At 37.2% G+C, this 23,542-nt stretch overlaps 1 protein-coding gene across 1 annotated transcript in view; it reads right to left on the bottom strand.

The window, feature by feature from the left end:
• Positions 1-23,542, bottom strand: part of LOC118749249 (structure-specific endonuclease subunit SLX4-like) — a 53,518-nt gene that overhangs the window by 17,260 nt on the left and 12,716 nt on the right. The window contains exon 3 of the mRNA XM_036484047.1: positions 21,202-22,128. Coding sequence (XP_036339940.1) covers positions 21,202-22,128 — 927 coding nt within the window. The remainder of the gene's footprint in view (positions 1-21,201; positions 22,129-23,542) is intronic.

Genomic DNA, 23,542 nt, shown 5'->3' with positions numbered 1-23,542 from the left:
TTATGATAATATCATGCAGAGTCTTCTCCGCTTTCTATAAATCTTTTACGCGCTGCCGTAATGGTTCTGCTTCGATAACATTGCACCAAGAATTCCTCTAGAACTCAATTCGACTCAAGAAATGAATTGGCAGTCATATTTGATAACTAGGTCTTCATGACCGTCGTTCATGAGAGTTTATTTTCCCAACAGCTCTTTAAAAAAATTTCTTTCCGCAAATGTTGCTCTTTACCATTTTGACAATTTTTCTTAAGTTCGGGAAAATGCTTCGGATTATGATACCATAAGTTACATTTTCCAAACTATATATTATACATATTTACCACGAATACGAAGCCAATGATATTAAGAATTCACATAATGAAATTTCGCTCTGGTACCTCCCTTTTATCTGTCTGTATTTCAATGTCCACAACTTCTTCTTCTTCTTTTTTGACGCTGTAACCGCCTAAGCGATTTTGGCCGAGTTCAGCAAAGCACGCCAGTCGTTTCTCCTCTGTGCCAACTGACGCCAATTGGAAACGCCAAGTGAAGCCAAGTCCTTCTCCACCTGATCTTTCCATCGCAGTGGGGGCCTCCCTCTTCCTCTGCTACCACTAGCGGGTTCCGAGTTGAATACTTACAGAGCTGGAGAGTCGTTGTCCATTCAAACGACATGGCCAAGCCAGCGGAGCCGCTGTATTTTAATTCGCTGCACTATGGCCATGGCGTTGTAAAGCTCCTACAGCTCATCGTTCCATCGTCTGCGGTACTCGCCGCGTAAAGGCCCGTAAATCTTCCGCAAAATCTTTCTCTCAAACACTCCAAGAGCCGCCTCATCAGATGTTGTCATTGTCCATGCTTCTGCGCCATATACCAGCACGGGCATTATGAGTGACTTATAGAGCGTGGTTTTCGTACGTCGAGAGAGGACTTTACTCCTGAATTGCCTACTCAGTCCAAAGTAGCACTTGTTGGCAAGAGTGATTCTGCGTTGGATTTCAATGCTGACATTATTATCGGTGTTAATCCCAAGTAAACGATATTCTCTACTTTCTCGAAATTGTAACTGTCAACAGTGACGTGGGTGCCTAGGCGCGAATGTGCTGACTGTTTGTTTGATAACAGGAGATACTTCGTCTTGTCCTCGTTTACCACCAGACCCATTCACTTTGCTTCCCTATCCAACTTGGAAAAGGCAGAACAGACTTCGTGGTTTTTGTTACCGATGATGTCGATGTCATCGGCATAAGCCAGCAATTGCACGCTCTTGTAGTAAATTGTTCCTGAACGGTTCAGTTCTGCAGCTCTTATTATCTTCTCCAACATCAGATTAAAGAAGTCACATGAAAGGGAGTCGCCCTGTCTGAAACCCCATTTTGTGGCGAACGGCTCGGAGAGGTCTTTCCCAATTCTGACGGAGCTGGTGGTATTGCTCAACGTCATTTTACACAGCCGTATGAGTTTTGTTTTTGTTTCGTCGGCCGCTGTGGTGTAGTGGTAAGCGATGCGCGCTTTCACTCATCAACACCTGGGTTCAAGCCCTGGTCAAAGCAACATCGCAAAAAATATAGAAAAAGGTTTTTTCTTAACAGCGGTCGTCCCTCGGCAGGCAATGGTAAATCTCCGAGTGTACTTCTGCCATGAAAAACAGCTTCTCATAAAAATACAATCGCCGTTCGGAGTCGGCGTAAAACTGTAGGTCCCTCTGATTTGTGTGACAACATCAAGGCGCAGACTACAAGTCGGAGGAGAGGCTCGGCCAAACACTAACATATGTGTAAGAACCAATCTATTATTATTATTATTATGAGTTTTGAGGGGATGCCAAATTCAGACATAGCGGAGTTGCCTCCTTTTAGTGCTGTCAAAAGTCGACAAAAAGGTGGTGAGTGTCGATCCTTTTCTCGCGGGTCTTTTCCAAGATTTGGCGTATTGTGAATACCTGGTCTATGGTGGATTTGCCAGGTCTAAACCCACACTGATAAAGCCCAATCAGTTCATTGAAGGTGGGCTTCAGTCTTTCATACAATACGCTCTATAAGACCTTGTAACCTATGCTTAGAAGGCTGATCCCGCGGTAGTTGGCGCTAATGGCGGGGTCACCTTTCTTGTGGATTGGGCAGAGCACACTTAAATTCCAGTCGTCGGGCATGCGTTCATCTGACCATATTCTGCACAACAGTTGATGCATGCACCTTATCAACTCCTCGCCGCCGTACTTGCATAGCTCAGCTGCCAGGCTGTCAGCTCCAGCAGCTTTGTTGTTTTTCAGCCGCGTTATTGCTATACGTACCTCGTCATAGTCAGGCGGTGGAACGTCGACTCCGTCATCATCGACTGCGAGCTCGGGTTCTTCTTCTCCACAACTTTCCGTGCTGCTACCAGTTAGTAGGGCGGAAAAGTGTTCCCTCCATAATTTAAGTACGCTCTGGACATCAGTTACTAGGTCGCCATTATTGTTCTTACAGGAGTACGCCCCGGTCTTGAAACCTTCCGTAAGTCGCCTAACTCTCTGGTAAAATTTTCGGGCATTCTTCCTGTCGGTTAGCATTTCAAGCTCTACGCACTCACGTATTTCGGCCTCTCTCTTCTTATTGCGGCAAATACGTCTCGCTTCCCTCTTCAGATCCCTATAGCGGTCCCATATAGTGCGCGTTGCGCCCGATCGCAGCGTGGCCCTGTAGGCGGCATCTTTTTTTCTCTGCAGCTCCCTGACACTTATCATCGTACCAGTTGTTTTCGGGCTCGCTGAAATCCGACTACTTCTTCGGTGGCGGTACTTAATGAGCGGGAAATGTGGTTCCACTGCTCGCATATGTCGGTTTGTTAAAGAGTGCTCTCTGAGAGCAGGTGTGAGAGTCGAGTAGCGAAAGCGCTGGCTGTCTGTTGTGATGGCAGCTTTTCGACATTAAGCTTTCCTTGCATATTTGGGCGCACATTTTTTTCTGCACAGAGGCGGGTGCGTATCTTGGGTGCAACAAGATAGTGGTTCGAGTCGATGTTTGGGCCTCGGAGTGTGCGTACGTCTAAAACACTGGAAACGTGCCTTCCGTCTATCACAACATGATCGATTTGGTTTCTCGTTTTTCGATCCGGAGACAGCCACGTAGCTTGATGGATCTTTTTATGCTTAAACCTAGTACTGCATACTGTCGCACGTTTCGTCGTGGAGGCTGAATTTTCCGACGGTGGTTCCAAAGATCCCTTCCTTGCCCACCCTGGCATTGAAGTCGCCAAGCACGATTCATGACGGGGGCAGCGCTCGTATGTGCGCTCCAAGCGCTCATAGAAGAGATCCTTGGATGCCTCATCCTTCTCTTCCGTAGGGGCATGGGCGCAGATGAGCGAGATGTTGAGGAATTTCGCTTTGATGCGGATTATGGCTAGACGCTCATCTACCGGGGTGAACGACAGTACTCGGCGACGGAGTCTCTCTCCCACCACAAACTCCGAATTTGCGCTCCTTTACATGGCAGCTGTAGTAGACGTCGTAAGGCCCCAGACATTGCTTGCCTTGCCCCGTCCAACGCATTTCTTGGATGGCGGTGATGTCAGCTTTTGTCCTTACGAGGACATCGACCAGCCGGGCAGAGGCACCTTTCCCATTAAGGGTCCGGACATTCCAGGTGCATGCCCTCCAATCGTAGTCCTTTAAACGTTTGCCGTGGTCGTCATAATAAGGGGGGTCTCATCCGAGGCTTTGCCTTGCTTCTTCACTGGAAGTGGTTTTTACGTGGCGGGTCCGAAACCCAGCGCACAACCCATTGCTGGGACGGGGGTGGTTTCGCAACCAAATACACGTTTATATAGCGAGCCGCTTGCTCCAAGCAGACACCCGCTTGCAGCCGCACCTACTGATGAACAGACGCTGCAGACTTCAGTGAGCCCTTAAACCGAATAAGTCGGAGTGGCCCCACCGAAGCTCCCTCTCTTTCTGCCGTGACCCAAGGCACCACTCGGATTGGTTACCGCATCTCGCGCATGGGTTTCTCACGTTGCCCAGAGTGCGCGAACGAGGACGCAAGATTCGGGATTGAGTATAGCCATGCAACTGTAACTGCATACCCAGCGCAACGACTATACCCCATTGCACTCCTACTGTATTTATAAAATCATACATAAGCAAACGTCAAATATTTAAAAATGGGAACGTCAAACATATCTCGTTGGGGCAATGGAGACGGTTGTGATTTAGCAACTGGATTTATTAAATCTTATAAATAAATCCCTCAATGGAGACATAGTATAAATAACAAGAAAAAATATATTTTCCTTTAAACTAGTAATATTATTCATAGTTCTTCAAAAATTTATTTCTGCCAGCCGAAAGTATCAAAATAGGGCAATTTAGAAAAAAAAGTATCAAAAATTATAAAATTGCATCAAAACGGCAACGCTAGTCGTGATGGAAAACGAAGTTAGTTAACATCTTGTCGTCATAGCGACGATGGAATTAACAGCGTCAGCCGAGTGAAAATACTGCTAAAGCAACAGAGGCAGCGCCGCTTGTGATACCCTTGCTTGCCTCACCACTCGTGCTATAAATTCAAATTGCTTCGATAGTCGACATGCGTCTTCTGTATACTGTTTATTCTGTGATATCACCCATCGAAACTATGAAAAGTGCATTGGGTCAAGTTAATACGCTAACAGAAAAAACAGTTCGCATCTCTGGCAATTTCATGGTTTGTACAAAATATGTGTCCACTCACCACTTTGCATTAATTTTTATTACAAAAAATCCAATAAAAACGTTTCTGACCATTTTTTCAACTTCTATACATTGCATCTAGGACTAACGGCAGTATTATGTACAAATTGCATACGATTCCATACCGCCAAAAACAAATTTAAATTGTGTATAAAAACAGCTATGTGCTTTAAAGTGGCGCAAATGTTGATCACATCGTAATTGGTCAAACAAATTTATTTTTTTTATTTTTTTTTTTTTTTAATACGACATTTGCAAAATAGCCTATTGGCACCAGGAATCAGTTTTTTGCTCTCCTGAAAAGTTATTAAAAAACACATAATTGTTTTTGTTGGCGCAGCGACGATATATGCATCTACGCTTAACATGTAAAAAAAAAACAAAAAAGCATCGACAATTTCCATTTAAAAACAAGTACTATTCATAAGCGCACATAAAGTGCAAAGTGGGCAAAGGATAACTGATCTTACTTAACTGGGATCTTTTAAATTCAATGGCGTCCTCCGTTTTTCTAGATTGGCTCTAGTTTTCGAGATAACGGTGCTTGAAAATCTGCTTAAATTTTACGTTTTTTGTTAATAATTACCTCAGTTTTAAGGTTATTTTACTAAAATTTTGCACGTGACTGTATTTTGATATTACCTTAGCTATTTCTGAAAATCATGGAAATCGGTTCACTATAACATATAGCTCCCATACAACTGATTGTTCAGATATGTGGTTTTGCGTTAAAACTCATATTTTATTTCGTAATATTTTTTTATAATAGTAGTTTATACACTGCTTGGACCTGAATTTGGGTTCTTTTCAATCCCACTCTGGCATATTTTTGCAGTTTCTGTTGTACGAATGGCTTTTTAATACTTTTTTGTACTGTGAAAGCTGTTGTTCGTTAAAGTCAAAGTGACTGAGTAATGCTTTTAAATAGGCGGCAGTCTATACCGCGTCTATTTCACATAAGTTGGGAACCAAAAAACACAAACCGAAAGTCTACGCGCGCGATTACTGTCATATTAATTGATAAAAAACATCGAAAGTTTGGCGAAAAACTTTTATTCATCATATCATTGTCTTGGGAAACTCCTAAAGATGAAAAAAATTATAAAGCTTTGCAATCAATTAAACAAGTTTTGTTTCGTTTGTAGTAAATTCGTTTTGAAATCAGACCAGCGCAAATTAGTCTCAAATAAAAATGCGCTAGCATGCTATAAATCAGTCATGCCCAACGTCGGCAGAACTCCATAAGCAAGTGCCCTGCGCTGGCAGAATTCCATATGCAAGTGCCCTGCGCTGGGCATGACTGCTATAAATGGTACTTTTTGCAATCTGAACCTGCACAAAATAAATACACTCCCGAATTCACATGTATTTCGTGCATTAGTGCGATGAATTTTTGGTGGACAAAAAAACGATTTTCGTTACCATTCGGTTTACCAATGATTTGGACAAATCCTGGAAAGCACGAAGCTGAAAATTGTTATGCATGCACCATTTGGTTTCAATCGAAAAAGTAAGTAAATTTAAATAAAACCATGAAATTATGTATAGTTTGTCCTCACCTTAATCGCTGTGTATGAAATAGGTAAAAGTTTCTGTATGTTTGGAAGGTACCACGCCTAAGTATAACCAACCTTGGAAAGTCTGCAGCAGATGTCCAAATTAAAAAAAAAAAATGGTGCAGAACTTTTTAGTTTTTGTCCGCCGAACAAACAAACTTAACATTTGTATATCGATGGCTGAGTGGAAGATCTACCTATCTCGGCAGACAGTTCGAAAACGCCCTATCTCAGAAAACTTTTCAACAACGCCCTACTTCAGAATTTGATTGAAGAACGCACTATTTATTTAAGAATTTTATTGAAAAACATCCTATCTCAGAATTTTGTTGAAGAACGCCCTATCTCAAAATACATTGAAAATGTGCTGAGATAGGGCGTTTTTAAATCGGCAGCTGAGATAGGTAGATCTTCCACTCAGCCATCGATATATGCATATATATGTACGTACATATGCTCATAAATATTTAATTCAATAGATCGGTCTTGTGTAGTCTACAAAGGTGTACCGAGCGCTCATTTACCTGTTGCACATAGTGATGCATTACAAGTTCCAAATCATCCATCCGAACACGAAGCTGTCTATGATTGCAAACAGTCTATGGCAACGCCATTACCACTTGATGATGGATCTGATTACATTCCGATTGAAAACAATTAACCGTCTTTCATATCCCAAGAACACCTAAACAGCATGGTGCGTAAATTAAATCTCTCCCATAACAACGCAATGATTTTGGCATCAGAACTGAAAAGCATGAATGTTTTAGCACCAGGAGTAAAAGTAACGGCCTACAAACATAGACAAGATCCGTTTATGCCATATTTCAAGTTAACGGAAGATGGCACTCAGGCTTATTGCATTGATGTTGCAGGTTTGATGAATGAAATGGGAATTACTGACTATAAACCCGAAAAATGGCGTCTCTTTATTGACGCATCAAAGCGAAGTTTGAAAGCAGTCTTGCTCTATCGCGATAGTAGCAAGAAACCAGTTCCCATCTTGTATGCGGTTGGAATAAAGGAATCATACGAAACAGTGCAATTAATCTTAGATTGCATCAAGTACGAAGAGCACAGGTGGCGCGTGAACTGTAAAGTTCTCTCACTACTATCAAGCATGCAAACGGGCTACACTAAATACTGTTGTTTGTTCTGTCACTGGGATAGTAGAGCCAAATGCAATCACTATACCAAATGTGATTGGCCAAAAAGAAAGGAACAATCGATTGGTCAATTCAATATAGTTCACGAGCCCTTGATAGCGCTTAATAAAATCATGCTTCCCGATTTACATATCAAACTTGGTGTTGTTAAGAATTACATCAAACAGTTGGTTAGAGACAACGAAACTGCATTCCTATATTTGAAAAATAATGCCTTTCCAAAGCTTTCCGTTGAAAAAATCCGTGAAGGTAATTTTTTGATTGCATATGAGTAAAAATCTCTCGAGTGGTTGTAAACCGAATAAAGTGATTTGTGCGAAAATATCTTGACCATCCAATTTTGGGTGGCCCATTTGAGAGATTTTCGCTCATATATTTTATTATATTTCTCTCTCTTGCTTTAAGAACCTGTAGTATATCAGAATAAGTCACTAACAACAACAAAGCCACACGCCTGTGTTATGCATTTTTGCAGCATAAACAAATTCCTTACTTTGTTATTTTCACACGCTAAACACACAAGCGGCACAAGCTATATCTGGTGCATGCGCTAGCTCTATGTATGTAAATATGTACGACTGCGCTGCTAGCACCTTCACGCTTGGTACATGTAGATATGTCTGTGGATGCATTGCTTGTAGCTCCACATTAGAAATGGTTGTGTGTGTGTTGGTGACTTCACTGAGCTATGCTTTGAGCTAGGCACATATGAATGCATGCTCATATGTGCAAGCGAGAGATTCAGCTAGTAAGAATTTTAAGTAAATATGTATTGTAGTAAATAAGTAGTACGTAAGATGTTAGAGTATAAATAAGATGATTTCAATAAAGAACAGGACAGATTTTGTTATGCGACATGCGAAGTTGCATCTAAAAACAAAACTCGTTTTATTTAGTACTAAAACCTTCGTTAAACCCTAAAATTTTTATTTCAGGTGTGCTTAATGGGCCGGACATCAGAAGATTAATGAAGGATCAAGGCTTCTTGGAAATTCTTGATGGCACAGCAGCCGTTGCATGGGATGCAGTTCGGGCTTTAATTAAACACGTTCTGTGTAAAAATCGTTCACCAGAATATGCCATTTTTATTGCGAACTTGATGGAATCTTTTGACGCCTTTGATGTGCACATGTCGCTTAAAATCCACATGCTACACAGTCACTTTGACTTTTACGAGCAACAGCTTTCAACAGAAACCGACGAGGTAGGAGAGATTTCACCAATCCATTATGTGTTTTGAGGACCGATTCGCTGGAAAACGATTGAATTCAATGTTGGCGGACTTTTGCTGGTCGATCGCAGGAGGTCCAAATAGTATATAAACTAATATTATAAAAAAATATTAAGAAATAAAATATGAGTTTTAACGCAAAACCACATATCTGAACAATCAGTTGTATGGGAGCTATATGTTATAGTGAACCGATTTCCACCGATTAGCTAAGGTAATATCAAAATACAGTCACGTGCAAAATTTTAGTAAAATAACCTTAAAACTGAGGTAATTATTAACAAAAAACGTAAAATTTAAGCAGATTTTCAAGCACCGTTATCTCGAAAACTAGAGCCAATCTGGAAAACCGGAGGACGCCATTGAATTTAAAAGATCCCCGTTAAGTAAGATCAGTTATCAAAACCTTTGCCCAGAAAAAAATCAAAACCTGAGCGCAGTGTTTTAAACGACGAAAAATTCACTTTCAGAACTCTAAAACTTCCCCCTAAATATCTCAAAATTTTGACGTGATACGGATTTTCTGAAAAAGCGATCGTAATCTAGAGGCCAAAATTAAGTTTACGTGTTTGGCCGTTTAGCTGTGATATTTCAAAACCTTAAAATTTACCTACAGTGTTATTTGAGTATATCAAGCAACACTTGTATGTCCATCGAAATTTTTCAATCCTTGAAATAAACTGAATAAAAAACAAAACATTAAACTGTAGGTATTTTTTGTTTGTTTTGCGAGCATATTTGCAAGCATATTTATCAACGTTTTAGTGCTTATCTAAGCGCTTAAAATGGATTTTTAAACATAAATTATAGCTGAAACACAAAGCCGGCGAACGGCGAACTCACCACAGGAAAATTCGCGCTGTCAAAATTAGAACACCCGCAAGCATGTGAAATTGAACACAGCGAAAGCAAGATGCTAAGTTCGCTCGGCGGCGTTTCGTGGCGATAGATTTATTTCTATCACCGTGCTGGGCGATGTCAGCTGTACGTGCCAAAGGTGGCCGTATTTCTTTTTTCTTTCAAAGTTTTAGAAGAAAACAACATAAACAAGAAATATTTTTGTTGTTTGAAAAATAGAGTTAAATCTGGACTAAAATAAAATCTTATATATTTTTTTTGTTTTATTTATATTTGTTATCATTTTCACATTTCTAAATATGGTTTTTTTTTTTTAATATGGTCACCCAAATTATAAAGGCGGCCAAATGATGTCAGCGGTTTTCGCTACCGCTCTAAGTCTGTTTAAGTAGGCGAAATAGCTGGACGAACGGTGAACGACAGCATCGCCCAATTCGGCGAAGTTTGCCGTTCGCCGGTATTGTGTTTTTTTACTACAGACAAGTTGTAGCGCGACGCGGGCCGCCGCGAAGGTACGCAAATTTAATGTTTGAAAGAGCAATAATGTCAATCGATTTTATTTCGCTTTTGAAAAGGTAATAATTCGCCAACACTGACGCAACACCAGAGTTGTATGTGGACGGGCCTTAGGAGCGTTGCGCTTGACAGCTTATTTTTCTTCTAACTGGTATGTGTTGTTGGTCGCTGTAGCCAAAGTGTTAGATGTGCGTTCTACCACTCCGAATGACCTGGGTTCGAGCCCTGGTCAAAGCAATATCGCAAAAAAATATAGAAAAAAGGTTTTTTCTTAACAGCGGTCGCCCCTCGGCAGGCAATGGCAAACCTCGGAGTGTATTTCGAAGGCGGCGTAAAACTGTAGGTCCCTCCATTTTTGTAACAGCACCAAGACGCACTTAGGTGTAAGCGCCGAAATATTATTATGCATTATTATAATATCCGGCTAATAGCATTTTTGGAAAGATCAGTCAAATTACTAAATTTTTGCATGGAAAATCAACACTGTATTTTTGGCGAGAGATATATTATCATCTTTTAAAAGAAAATTTAATTTTTGGATTAGCTGTGTTGAAAAGAAAAGCATTGAATGTTTCCCACCCTTTTACAACTTTCTACAAGAACCCGATGAATTGCCAAATGAAATGTGAAATGTCATAACTGGGCACTTGGCAAATCTCCTGAATTCTTTTTCAGATTATTTTTCGGGTGGTAGCAGTAATATCGATTGGGTACAAAACCCATTTACGAAGCATTCATAGATCTTCAGAGTACTTCGACATTGAAACACACATTTGAATCTGTGTCTCTGAACGAGTTTTGGGTTAGTGTTAGGAGTGTATACCATGAAGTCGCTAAAAAGGCTATCTTATCTTATCTATCTTATAACTAAGCAAACGTCAAGCTGTGAGGTTGTACTTTATTGTGCTCTAATTTTGGCTTTCTACTTACTAAGTTCATTGTGCTAATTCTGTGTTAAAGTAGTGATAAAAAGTGCTTATGAGCATCATAGTGTGAAAAATTGAAGCTAAGTGAAAGTTATTGGTTTTATATTAAAGTAAATTTAATTAAACTTCACTAGCATACATTCTAATTTTGCCGAGTCATTTGTTGCTATCATTGTTGTTGTATCCTTTGTAGTTAACTGAGTTCATTTTGTTTTTGCACATTTGTTCTACTCTTTTTGTTTACTTTTTCTAGTAATTCTTATCACAGCTGTTTGCATTGCGTTTATTAAGTGTCATAATTACAGTGATACTCAAACTGTTCGCTACATTTATTTAAAGCTATCTACATCAGCTCCTTAATTGTTATAATTTATTTTGTTTGTCTTTTATTAACGAGTGTATTACATAAATCTTTCAATATGAAGTGCGATCTTGATACTTGCCAAATTAAAAGCGATTCTGAACGCTACTTATCGTGCTGGCTGTGTGATGGTATTTACCATCTGAAATGTGCTGGTTTGACAGGAAGAATTCTGTACGCTATTAATGATGGCAAGGGCCTTCGCTGGTCTTACGTAAACCGAAGTTGATCTTTTCAAGCTATTTAGGCAAACCAGAAATGGTTTTACAGAAGTAGGAAGAGAATTGTCGGTACTGACAGAAAAATTTAAGGATTATGAAAATATGTTTAAATCATTCAAATGCTTAGATACCTTGCAATCTGTTAAGGATATCCGTGTGTCTAAACGTAAGCGTCTTCATAGTCCATCTAAGGAAATTACTACTCTCCGTGTCCTCCAGCATCAGAATCCTCAGCCTCAAAAGACCGTGTAACGAAATCTGCTTCAGATAATAAAGAGCCTGAAGTATCCTTCCCCTTCCCCCATTGAAGTGGTGGCATCATCTTCAAAGCCTCCCCCGCCTTCCCTATCCGCAACTACTAACGCAGTAACTCAACCCCCTCCGCCGGTACTCCAGTCTGATACAAGAAAACTAGTTGTGGTTCCGCCAAAGAAGTCAATCTTTGTTTCTAGATTTTCGAGAGACACTACTGAAGACGATATAAAGCTTTATATCTCATCAAAAATTAGAACTGTCGACTTAAGCATCAGAAAATTTAATTTTAATTACGAAAGAACTATTGCTTCATTTAAAATTGACGTAAATTTAAATAATTTAAATGCGCTGCTTAGTAGTTCTTTTTGGCCCCCCGGAGCTTTCGTTCGTGAATTCGAATATAGGCCCAAAAAAGTAAATAACTTAGCTAATGTTCCCCGTCATAACACTGAATCAAAAAACGAATTATTAAATCTGCTTTAAGTATTTATTACCAAAATGTAAGAGGCTTAAATACTAAATTAACGAACTTATACTTTAAAGGCCTTGAATGTAATTATAATATTCTTTCTTTTACTGAAACTTGGCTGAAACCTCACATTTTCAATTCAGAGAATTATCATATCTATAGACAAGATAGGGAGGACAGAATCGGCGGTGGCGTACTCTTCGCTGTAGACTCTTCAATACCATCTGAAGAAGTTAGTCTTAAACACATTGATTCAGTAGAGTTCAAATGCATTCGTGTACAAGGGTATATTTACTTAGCTCTATGCTATATCCCTCCCCGATCTGACACATTGGTGTATTCACGACTCATCTCTTTACTGAAATCAGTTAATTTACTGACTAAACCCTCTGACTCAATGATTTTATTGGGTGATTTAATTTACCAAGCATATCATGGAACATCATTGACAATGATATCGTACCTTTCGCGTCTAGTGCGTGCAACAACGTATTTTTAGAGGAGATGGCTGAACTCTGCCTAACTCAGGTTAATGTACTTCACAATAAGTTTGGTAAAGTATTAGATCTTGTTTATGTTGATGATGCATCTAAGTCCGTTGTAAATAAGTGTGATCCACTAGTTTTGCCCGAAGATGTCTACAACCCTACTATGGAGGTATCTTACGAAGTTATAAGTGATGGTCAAAATTGCAGTACCCAAGCATACGAACCAAATATTCGCTTTGATTTTTCGAAAGCCAACTTTAAAATGCTTAACAAAGAACTGTCTAAATTGTCGGGGCCTGCATTTAAAGAAAATATTGAACAAAGCGTTGCACTTTTTAACTTTACTTTACATAAATTATTTGAAAAGCATGTGCCTAAACGCATGTATGTTCCTGAAGAGCAAACACAGTTATGGTTCACTAAAGAACTGAGAAATTTAAAAAACGGAAAGTCGCGTTATTTTAGATTACACAAAAAAACCGGTTTACACTCATACTATGTAAAATACTCACTTTTGCGTCATAAGTTTTTTGAATTAAACAAAAAGTGTTATAAAGCTTACTTGTGTAAAATCAAACAGCATATAATATATAACCCCAAATCATTTTATGACTTCGTAAACTCCAAGCGAACTGTACGTGGGTTTCCTTCCGGCATGAAGTATCAAAATACCGTCTCTAGTGATAATCAAACAATTTCTAACATGTTCGCTCAGTTTTTTAAATCCAATTATTCCATTAACTCACATGCTAACATTGACTATCCTTTTAAACTATGTCCAATGAACTCAATAAATGTCCCAGTAATATCTCCCGATGATGTAGTAGTTTATCTGAAATCCTTAAAGCAGTCCTTCAGTTATGGTCCTGACCACTTGTATTCTTATAAATTGTTGTGATTATCTCTATGAGCCGTTAACAGCGATATTTAATTTATCTCTTAAAGAGGGCTTTTTTCCAACTATATGGAAGGTATCGTTCATAACCCCGTTACATAAAAGCGGCAGCAGATCTTCAGTGGAGAACTACCGGGGAATAGCTAAGCTTTCTGCAATTCCTAAATTATTTGAAGCAATTATAACAAATCAGTTGACGCATTCTATCTCTTCTAGCATTTCATATAGTCAACATGGATTTTGCAAGGGCAAATCAACTTCTACAAATTTACTTGAATTAACATCCTATATCTCAAAAGCATTTAGTGAAAGCAAAACTGTTGATGTTATATTACTGACTTCAGTAAAGCATTTGACAAAGTGTGCCACTCGTTGCTCATCTACAAACTTGATCTTCTTGGTCTTCCACCTAATTTTCTACGTTGGATCTCTTCATACCTCTATGATAGATCACAAAGGGTAATGTTTAAAAATACTATCTCTGACGTCATTGATGTTACTTCAGGAGTGCCTCAAGGTAGCCACCTAGGCCCGGTTCTGTTCTTGCTTTTTATAAACGATATTTCTACAGATATACAATTTTCCAAAATTTCAATGTATGCAGATGATGTACAGCTTTATAAATCGTACGTTTCAATTAAAGAAAGGTATTTGCTACGATCAGACTTAGACAGCATGGCTTACTGGTGTCAAGTAAATCTTATGCCTCTAAATCTTAAGAAATGTAAAGTAATGAGCTTCTCGCGAAGAGCTGTTCATCCCGCTTCTTATACAATAGGTAACCATAACCTGGAACAGGTATACAATTTTGTGGACCTTGGTATCACAATGGATCCTAAGCTTAATTTTAATCTTCATATTAATGTGACAGTCAACAAAGGTAAAGGTGTACTTGCATTTGTGAAACGATGGTCAAAAGAATTTTGTGACCCTTATATCACTAAAACCCTGTTTACAACATTAGTTAGGCCAATTCTGGAATACGGTTCGGTGGTTTGGAATCCAAGGTATCAAATTTACTCAGACAAGATAGAATCAATTCAAAAACAATTCCTACTTTTTGCTTTAAGAAATTTCCGTTGAGATTCTCAATATAACCTTCCACCTTATACGAGCCGATTAAAACTTATTAATCTTCCTACACTTTCCAGCCGCAGGCAAATGCTTGGTACAATTTTTATAGTTAAATTACTAACAGGCTCAATTTCAAGTCCGCTTCTTCTTGGCGAAGTTAGCCTTAATGTTCCCTCCCGGGTATCATGACACTTTTGCCCCCTATTTCTGAAAGCTTGTAAAACTAATTTTGAATTGCACGACCCACTCCGTTGCTTATGCCAGGATTTTAACTCTCATTCCAGCACGTTTGATATATCAGATCCGCTTTTCAGCATTAAGAAATCGATACTGTCCTCTCTCAATAGATGAATCATTAAAATAAAGACATAAAATCGGCTGATGAAGTTAGTTCTGTAGCTGAACAGTTTTAGATCTGGACACTTAACAAACTCCTGCCTATCGTGACTCGGCGCAAATGTTGAAAATACTGGTTCCGTACGTCATGCGGACTGCGCCCCTCGTGCGGATGGGCGGGAATGGAGGGTAAAAACCGTTGGGATATTATTATTATTATTAACTTTGCTTCCTTCTGTCACAACGTATCGTTGTCAAACAGGGTTTTCAACTTACAGGTCGACATTGCAAACCACCTATCTGACGGCACCCAAATTTTACAGGAGAGCGAAAAAATGGTTTTATTTGAAGGCATTGCCTTTATAGGCGGTATTTCATCTCGCTATTATTTTACAAATCTGTTGTTTTAACAACGATTTTACCATTTTTATGCATAAATCTCGATGCTTGGAGTTCAGGGTTACCAAATCTCATTTTTGACACAACGGCGATTTAGGCGGTTTTGCAACTGGTCGATTGGCAGTTTTGCAAAAACATCGACGACATACAGCTTTTAGGCATAAATAATATCGAACTATAAAGCAATAATTATTAACGGTGAAATTATTTCATTTTTCACATTAAAATTTTAAGTATGTCGTCACTAGACACGAATAAAGGCGCGAGCTCAAAAGTTGACCGCGAAAAAAGGCGCATAAAAACAACTTCAGCAAAGAAAGACTCTTAACATAGTTGACGGCGGAGAAAGACGCATTAAAATATTTGACGGCGAAGAAGGACGCGTAAACTTATTTTCGCGGTAAACTATGTTTGCGGGTGTAATAGTATGTACATTCCGTTGATAAATTTTTGGGGAATAGTGCTGAAGTGACAGTCCTTGGCCAAGTATAAATCTATGATTACGCGTCTTTCTTCGCCGTCAACTAGGTTAGGCGTCTTTCTTCGCCGAAGTTTTTCCTAAGCGCCTTTTTTCGTAAAATTTTTGTATACGTCTTTTTTCGCCGTCGAAACACTAGGGCGCCTTTATTCGTGTCTAGTGAAGATGTATACTATTCCTAGTAAAAGTTCTTATTCATATTTAAATTTCACTGCCTTTGATTTTTAGTAATTTTATGTGGGGTTCCACAAAATGAAAGGTATTTAGTAAGGTTTCCATCATCTTAAAAGTTTGGGAACCTCTGATTCATAACTCCATCCATTATGGACTTTTTTCTATTAATGGTGATTTAGTTTCTTCCAAAAAATGTTGCCCTTCCCCGGTGCAAAATGTGTTTGATGCTACACTCAACCCTGTAAAAGGGTATGTTTTTGCCTTCTTATTAGGGATGCAAACGATTCATCGATATTTTTGAAACATCGATAATATCGGTTCAAATTTCGATGTTTGCCATCGATGTTTACAATTTTCTAAAATCGCTAAATTGACGATACATCGATGCCAGTTTCAGCTATGTTTTATCATCGAGTTAAGTGTGACTCAGACTTGAATTCAACTTACCCATTATGCTCCTAAAATTTTTTGACTGGCCATGAATTTTATTACTTATTCTTTTGGGGAATATTCAGAAATTCCGAGTTACCCTTATCTTTCGATATTAAAAATGCTTACTTAATCATTAAAAAAGGACCGAGTTCCCGTTGAAATTTCAACGAATTGGGGCTTGGAACCTTAGGCTCAGCGAACTTACGACGGCATGCATTTTTATTCTATGTATAGGAAGGGTATAGGAATGGTAAATAAATACAGGTAAATACATCCATATGTAAGTATTTTTCTAATTGAATTACAGAGAGTTGGAATTGAAAAGTATTAAATTTCCCTTTTAATGTGACTACAACCTAACAAATTTTGAAACATCGGAAATCATCAATATAGCGATGTTTTTCTGGCGATGTATTTTAGCATCGATGTATCGATGTTACTCCCCACAATTTGCATCCCTACTTCTTATCCGTGTCCAGCTCACGCAATTCATAATATTGTCGTTTTAAGAAACTATCTGATTTTCAGGGCAACCATCACCCCTGACAAAGCTTCAAAGGGCAGGGAATGTGTGACATTTTAAGAAACGAAATCACCAAAAATTTACTGATTACTGCATTTTTGCTGGTAATGCAAAGCGCACATCTATGTATGATAGTGATCCACCAAAGTTACTGAATATTGCTATTTTTTCAGTAATCAATAAAAATTTATTGGTAATGTAAATCAAATTTCATTATCAGCAAAAATTTACTGATTAGTGCATTTTTACTGGCAATGCAAAGTGCACATCTATGTATGATGGGAATCCACCAAGCCAAACACGGGAAGTCTCAATTTCTAAAAAGTGTTGGTTGTTGTTGTTGTAGGGGCTACTAATAGAGTTAATGCTCACATTAGGGGTATTCTCGCAGTCTTGCAAAGCCCTTGCAAGGTGTACGGAGTGCACGGTTCGCAAAGCTCCCGCATAGGAAAACCAGTTTTTATCGTGCAATCCATGCAAGGGCTTTGCAAGACTCCGAGAATACCCCTATTGTCTTACGCCAACTAATCGTATGCAAAATTTATAACCTGAACATACAGCAATTCTGTAATCGACGATCTCCAAAAGGAATGTAATGTTAGGATGCTTATCTGTCAGATTAGAGATTAACTCATCGAAAACCACAGGAATATAAAAACAGCACTTTTAACAATTATATTCCACAATTTTATTGAGCTTGAGACCAATGCAACAATTTTCATTAAAAAAAAACGTTCTCAAGCTTAATTAAATTGTTGAATATAATTGCTAAAACGCCATAAACATCAAACAAAAACAAATAACTTAAGGACGAGCACATCTTCCAGTTAAAGTATTCTAAAAATAAAATTTTAATACAAAAACAACCACCACATCATCAAGTCTAAATAGCAACATATTTGCTGCCCTTTATTGTAGTCGGGTTGACCAAAATGAAAAAGTGGAAAAAGCAACAACAGTTCATAAGGCGAACTTAGCGCGGTGGGCTTCTTAAGCTGGGGTAGCTGGGTCGAATCCCAGTGACCGCAATGAAGAAGTCTGATGAGGAGATGTGGTCTTTTCCGAAATAGCAGCTATAACTTCTACCTTAGTAAATTATTGTTGTTTTTCCACGACATTTTTCATTTAAAAAAAGACGGCCTCAAAAGCTCAGTGAAATTGGTGAATATATTTTAAAAAAAAAATTTTACACAATTGGGCATAGCGCAATAAACCGGTGAAGTAATAAAAACGCGTTCTCGCCTTATTTTCTGACATTCGATTCCCTTATAATCAAATTTTAAAGTACGAGTGTTAACATCTATATTCGCGTTCTTATCATTTCACCTCTTTAGTGGGATTCACTAACTTTTAACAATGCGCCTTGTCGAGTTGTAAGCTAACAATTTTTGTTGTTTGCAGTAACGATTGTGCGATTCACTAACTGTGCTGCCGCTAATGGGCATAAATTCGTTGCATATGCCAAAGCGCTCGTGTGAGCACAAAGTTCACAAACATTTTATATGGAAGAAAAGGCGCAACACTCTCCACAAAAAAAAAATATAAAAAATCAACGGTGACTTTTAGCGACTTCATACTTGCACTTTATACATACCCGAAAATCTTATTAAGATTCTGAATAAAAAGTTCGCAATCTTGGTTAAATTTTTTTTAAGTTTGATTTTGATTTTTGTGAATTTTGTGCAAGCTTTGAAACTTTTTTTTATGTGGTCTCTGTTAGAAAGTAGGTAGAACTATTGAAAATAAAATTATTAAAAACAAATAAATGCACTTAAGTAGCAAACAACATAATTTTGAATTTCGCTGCAATATTTTACTCGCAGCTGTAAATAAAAAGTTTACAAAACACAAGTTTACAAACATGAAAACAATTGGAAATATTTAAAAAAAAAATCACTGTAAGCACATTTGTACATATTTATTTTCAAGAGATTTTATTATGCTAGTGTCATGATAATTAATAAAGAAATACTTAAATATGCACATATATATGATATTGACATCATTGATAAACGATGTACACGTATTAAATTGAAAACTTTAATTATTTAATTCCTTTAAATTCAAGGTATATTCAGTTCCTGTAAGATTAAAAACATAGACTTATCACCTTTTAACTTCCAGTTTTCTATATTTGTTTTACGCCCTATTGGAAAATTATAACCGGAGCACATACTGACAAGTTTTAACAAACTATTTTTTTGTTTTTTAATTTAATTTGTTTTTGTTGTTATTGTATTTTGTGTTATTGTATTCTGCATCTAAAACCGTATAAACTCTGCACCTAAAACCGTATAGACTTCACACCTTGTGCAATATTTAAACAAAATTCAACAAACTTTCGTTAAACTTCAAGTGTTTTATCAGAATAATAAAAAAAGTATGTATGCAGTTTTGTAGCCCATTAAAGTTTAATACAATAAGGTGCAAGTTTGATGGGTCTGAAAAATCCTTTGATTTTTGATATTTTTTCTGCTAGCGGTGCTGTGCATTTTTTTCTATACGAAAAGAATGTAGAACGTACTTTTTATGTTATAGAGGTCGGCAAATAAACAGCCTTTGTTATCGTTAACGACAACAGCTGATTTTGCGGTAACGAATGTTGTTAAGGAAACGTTTACTATATAGCTAAATTTATACAATTGTCGTTTGGCTGGCTTAACCATAACAAGTGTTGTTAAAATAGCGTAGTGAATCGCACTACTGATATAATTCCACTATGGGTACGGTGACCATCCGTCCTGTATTATACGGGACAGTCCTCTTTTTTGACCCATTGTCCTGGTAATTTATTTATTTTATACGGGACGCCAAATGTTCTGTATTTATTTTACTGTCCTGTATTTGTCCCGTATTCGGTGTTCCGACGCCTTAACAGCTCATTAAAATGGCATGCCTATGAACGAATTTTAAATGATGTTGGTATATGATCGTAATTTTCTTTATAAACAGTTATTATTTTCTAATCAGAATGCCTGTGATTCGAATCGAGGAATACATACAGTGGCCAAAATAGAAATTAGGACTCTGCCACTTTAGTAAGTCTTGGCTATTTTTCCTTAGTTTATTTAATGTTTATTATTTATTTTATGAAAGTAAAGCTCTTTTCCTAACAAAAACCATACAATACCAAATTTCCAACTGTGTGCAAAAAACTATAAAAATTAATTCTGCAACGTTTCGCATAAACTTTTTATTTAGAATCTTTAGAAAAAATTTGGTTTGCAGTTTTGTAACTCATTAAACTTGAGTATAATAAAAAGCGAGTGGAAAGTGCTGCTCATTTGCTTCTCTTTCAAAAAATAATGGTCGAACATACTTACTTTGTATGAAAAAATGCGTAACACCGTCAACAAAAAAAAAAATTGCCAAAAATTAGTGGGGGGCCTTACCGACTAAAAATTGCACTTTATTGTACTCAAATTTAACGAATTTTTTTTTTTAATTTTTTGGGATAAAAATCTCGACAAAATTATCCTACAAATTTGTGATGTTACTATAAGGATACTGTTTCAAGGAAAACAGTGTGGAAAAACCACCGTAACTATGGGGATTGGGTATGGTAGCATGAAATGTCAAAACTGCTTAATAGTTAGGTAGTTAACATGCCGCCCAAAAAGTGACAATGAAATAGAGTCCGACCGATGAATCGGCCGATGCCGAGGCCTGTATCGGCCAAAAGAATCGGAATCGGAATCGGAATCGATTCTTGAATGAGGTATTGTTATTTGATTATGATTCTCTTTTGTTATTACAAAAATTTATAAAAGCATTTGTTCTTAAGTGAAATTATATTCAGGATTTAATCGGCAAAGAACCGGTCGATGCTTCGGCCGATTAAATCCTGAATTAAATTCATTTCAAGAACAAATGCTTTTATAAACATAACAAATATAACAAAAGAAGAACATTATCAAATAACTAACCAACATAACCTCATTCAAGAATCGGCCAAAAACGGCCGATGCCGATTCTTTTGGCCTATACTCCGGCCATCGGCCGTCAATGAAACTATCGTCTTTCATGACTTTTTCCAATACCAAGAAATCTCGTATTTTTTAAATTTGGATTTACTTTTAGTACGGAAGACAGAGAGTTAGAGAACATATACATTTCGAAGAAATAAAATTATAAAATTAACGATATTTACCTTCATTTTTAACGTTAAATTCCTGTTGGTGACTACCTGTGCCCGGATTTTTACTAGAAACGTCTTCAAACTCATCGTCGGAGCTAGCAAATATATTTGGAGATAAGTTACGAGTTCTACTGGAAGTCCCGTGGAAATTCTCAGAAATATTTTGTAATGTGCTGCTGGAATTCAATTCACATTCCTCAGAAATATGTTTAAATAATTCTATTCCAATGCAAGACTCATCCGAATTTGCGTTTAAGCGTTCTGAAGGTTCATTACATGAATGGTACTCACTGTTGTGTTTAAGTAATTTTTCATTTTTTATATAGCTTTCAGACATTTCTGAGCTAAGGCTGACTAGTTGTTCATCATTTTTTAATGTAAAACAGCATTTGATATCAACTTCACTTGTTCCTTTTTTCCCTTCATTTTGTAATGTGTCATTTTTATGTGGACTTGGTTTTGATTTTTCTTTTAATCCAAAATGATCTTCCAACTTCATATAAATTAGATTCATTTCTCTGTCAGCATTTACAGCCTGGTTTTTTACTCTCCCTTCAGGGGACTTATCGCGTCCTTGTAATGCATGCCAGTCTTTTAGCAAACATCCCGCCTGTGCGTGCGCAACTTCAAGAAGACTTTTTACATAAAACTCCTCCATATTGCATTTTTCTTTCGTTTCAACCCTATTTCTCACTGTATTGGCTGCTTTTAACTTCTGTAGCTCACCACTGATTAATGAATATGCTCCGACTTCATTTTCATAGGCATCACCTTCGTTCCAATTAATTTGTTGGGCAATTAGGAAATTTATTTTGGATCCTACTTTTCTTGTTTGAAGATGGTAGTCGCGTAATGTCAATGCAGAGAACTTGTTAGCCCACTTAGTTCTTTTGCGCCGATTAACACCAGGGACAATTGCAGACGCCAGATTCTTATAATCTGTAAAAGGATAGATGTTTTTTTTTATTTTCATTCAAGCGAGAAAGTTTTAGTTAATAGTATATACATAAATATTTATTATCATAAATATATTCAAATAATAACAGCATTATAACAAATTCGGCGTCGGAATGAAATGTAACCAAGGCGAATTCATATAAGGTGGTGTTCTTTCATCAGCTGTGAGTAGCGTGGGATTACGAAATTTTGTATTTCCTAACGCTAGTAATGCGCGGTAACGCCAAGAAAATAACTTTTATCAATTTTGTCAGAGTTAACTTCGAAATAACATAAGTTTTTCTGACTTGCTTAGTCTCCTTATGGATATGTTTAGCTAATACTGTTGGTTTTAAATAAAAATTCAATTCCATATTAATTAATTTTTGGCTCTTCGTGCAAATTGCTAAAAATCCTAAAATATGCATGTCATTCATAAAAAAATCTCAGCGTGCTAGATAAAAACCAAAGATGCATTTTAATTTAACATAACCAGATATTAACAAAAAGAACAAAAAAATTTAAATTTCGCAGGCCTGTGTAATTATCGCATTATCCTTTTTTTGTGACAAGCAGACATGCATACAATTTTGATATTTTTTTTTAATTTTTAATTTTTCATATTATTGGAAATGTAGATTTGCGAACGTTGTAGTGTCAAATGCAAGCTTTTGACTCTTTCTGATTGGCTGAAGCAGAAAACTTTCTGACGCTGAATGGCAATGCCTCAAGTTCGAATATAGATTTGTATAAGGCAATATAATTATGCTGGCTAAGTCTTCCATACAAAATAAGCTAATAGATTAAATTTCTGGTCAAATAGCATGAGAAATATTGAAAAATATTTCTTCTGATTTTTATTGAGAACTGTATTCGGCCCAGTGCGCGGCAACTGGCAGCTGTCAGAAACCCAAAATGTTTACACTTTATTATGACTCTTTTTTTCTGTGTACCAATATTTTAAAAATGAGTTTTCAGCATCACGTCCCAACAATTATTTCAGTAATTGTTTTTAAAAATAACTTAAAGTAAGTTTGCTATAATAAGCGTTAAATAAGCGTTTTTAATATTAGGTATATTTAAAGTTTTTTTCAAATAAACCTTTAATAAGTGTTGAGAGTGAATGTCTATAAATTACTTACACTTAAAAATGAAATGCAAATGCCAACGACACGAAATTGTAAATTTAAAATTTTTTCAATTATAAATGACGTGTCTACGTTCTTTAAAATATATTTTAATTATAATTACACTGGAACACAAATTTTAATTTGGTTTTTGTTATCCAGACGCCACTATCCAATTTCTATGTAGAATTGCTCGGAGATTCCGAAATTCTAGTTAATTTTTTTTCTATGGATACGTTTTCGAGATATTTGCAATTTACCGTTATTCAGCTTAAAGCAAAAATTGGTTC

Source organism: Rhagoletis pomonella, unplaced genomic scaffold, assembly GCF_013731165.1.
Source record: "Rhagoletis pomonella isolate Grant_MI unplaced genomic scaffold, Rhpom_1.0 Rhpom_scaffold_00014, whole genome shotgun sequence".
Lineage (NCBI taxonomy): Eukaryota > Metazoa > Arthropoda > Insecta > Diptera > Tephritidae > Rhagoletis > Rhagoletis pomonella.
This window is presented reverse-complemented; position numbering and strand designations above follow the sequence as displayed.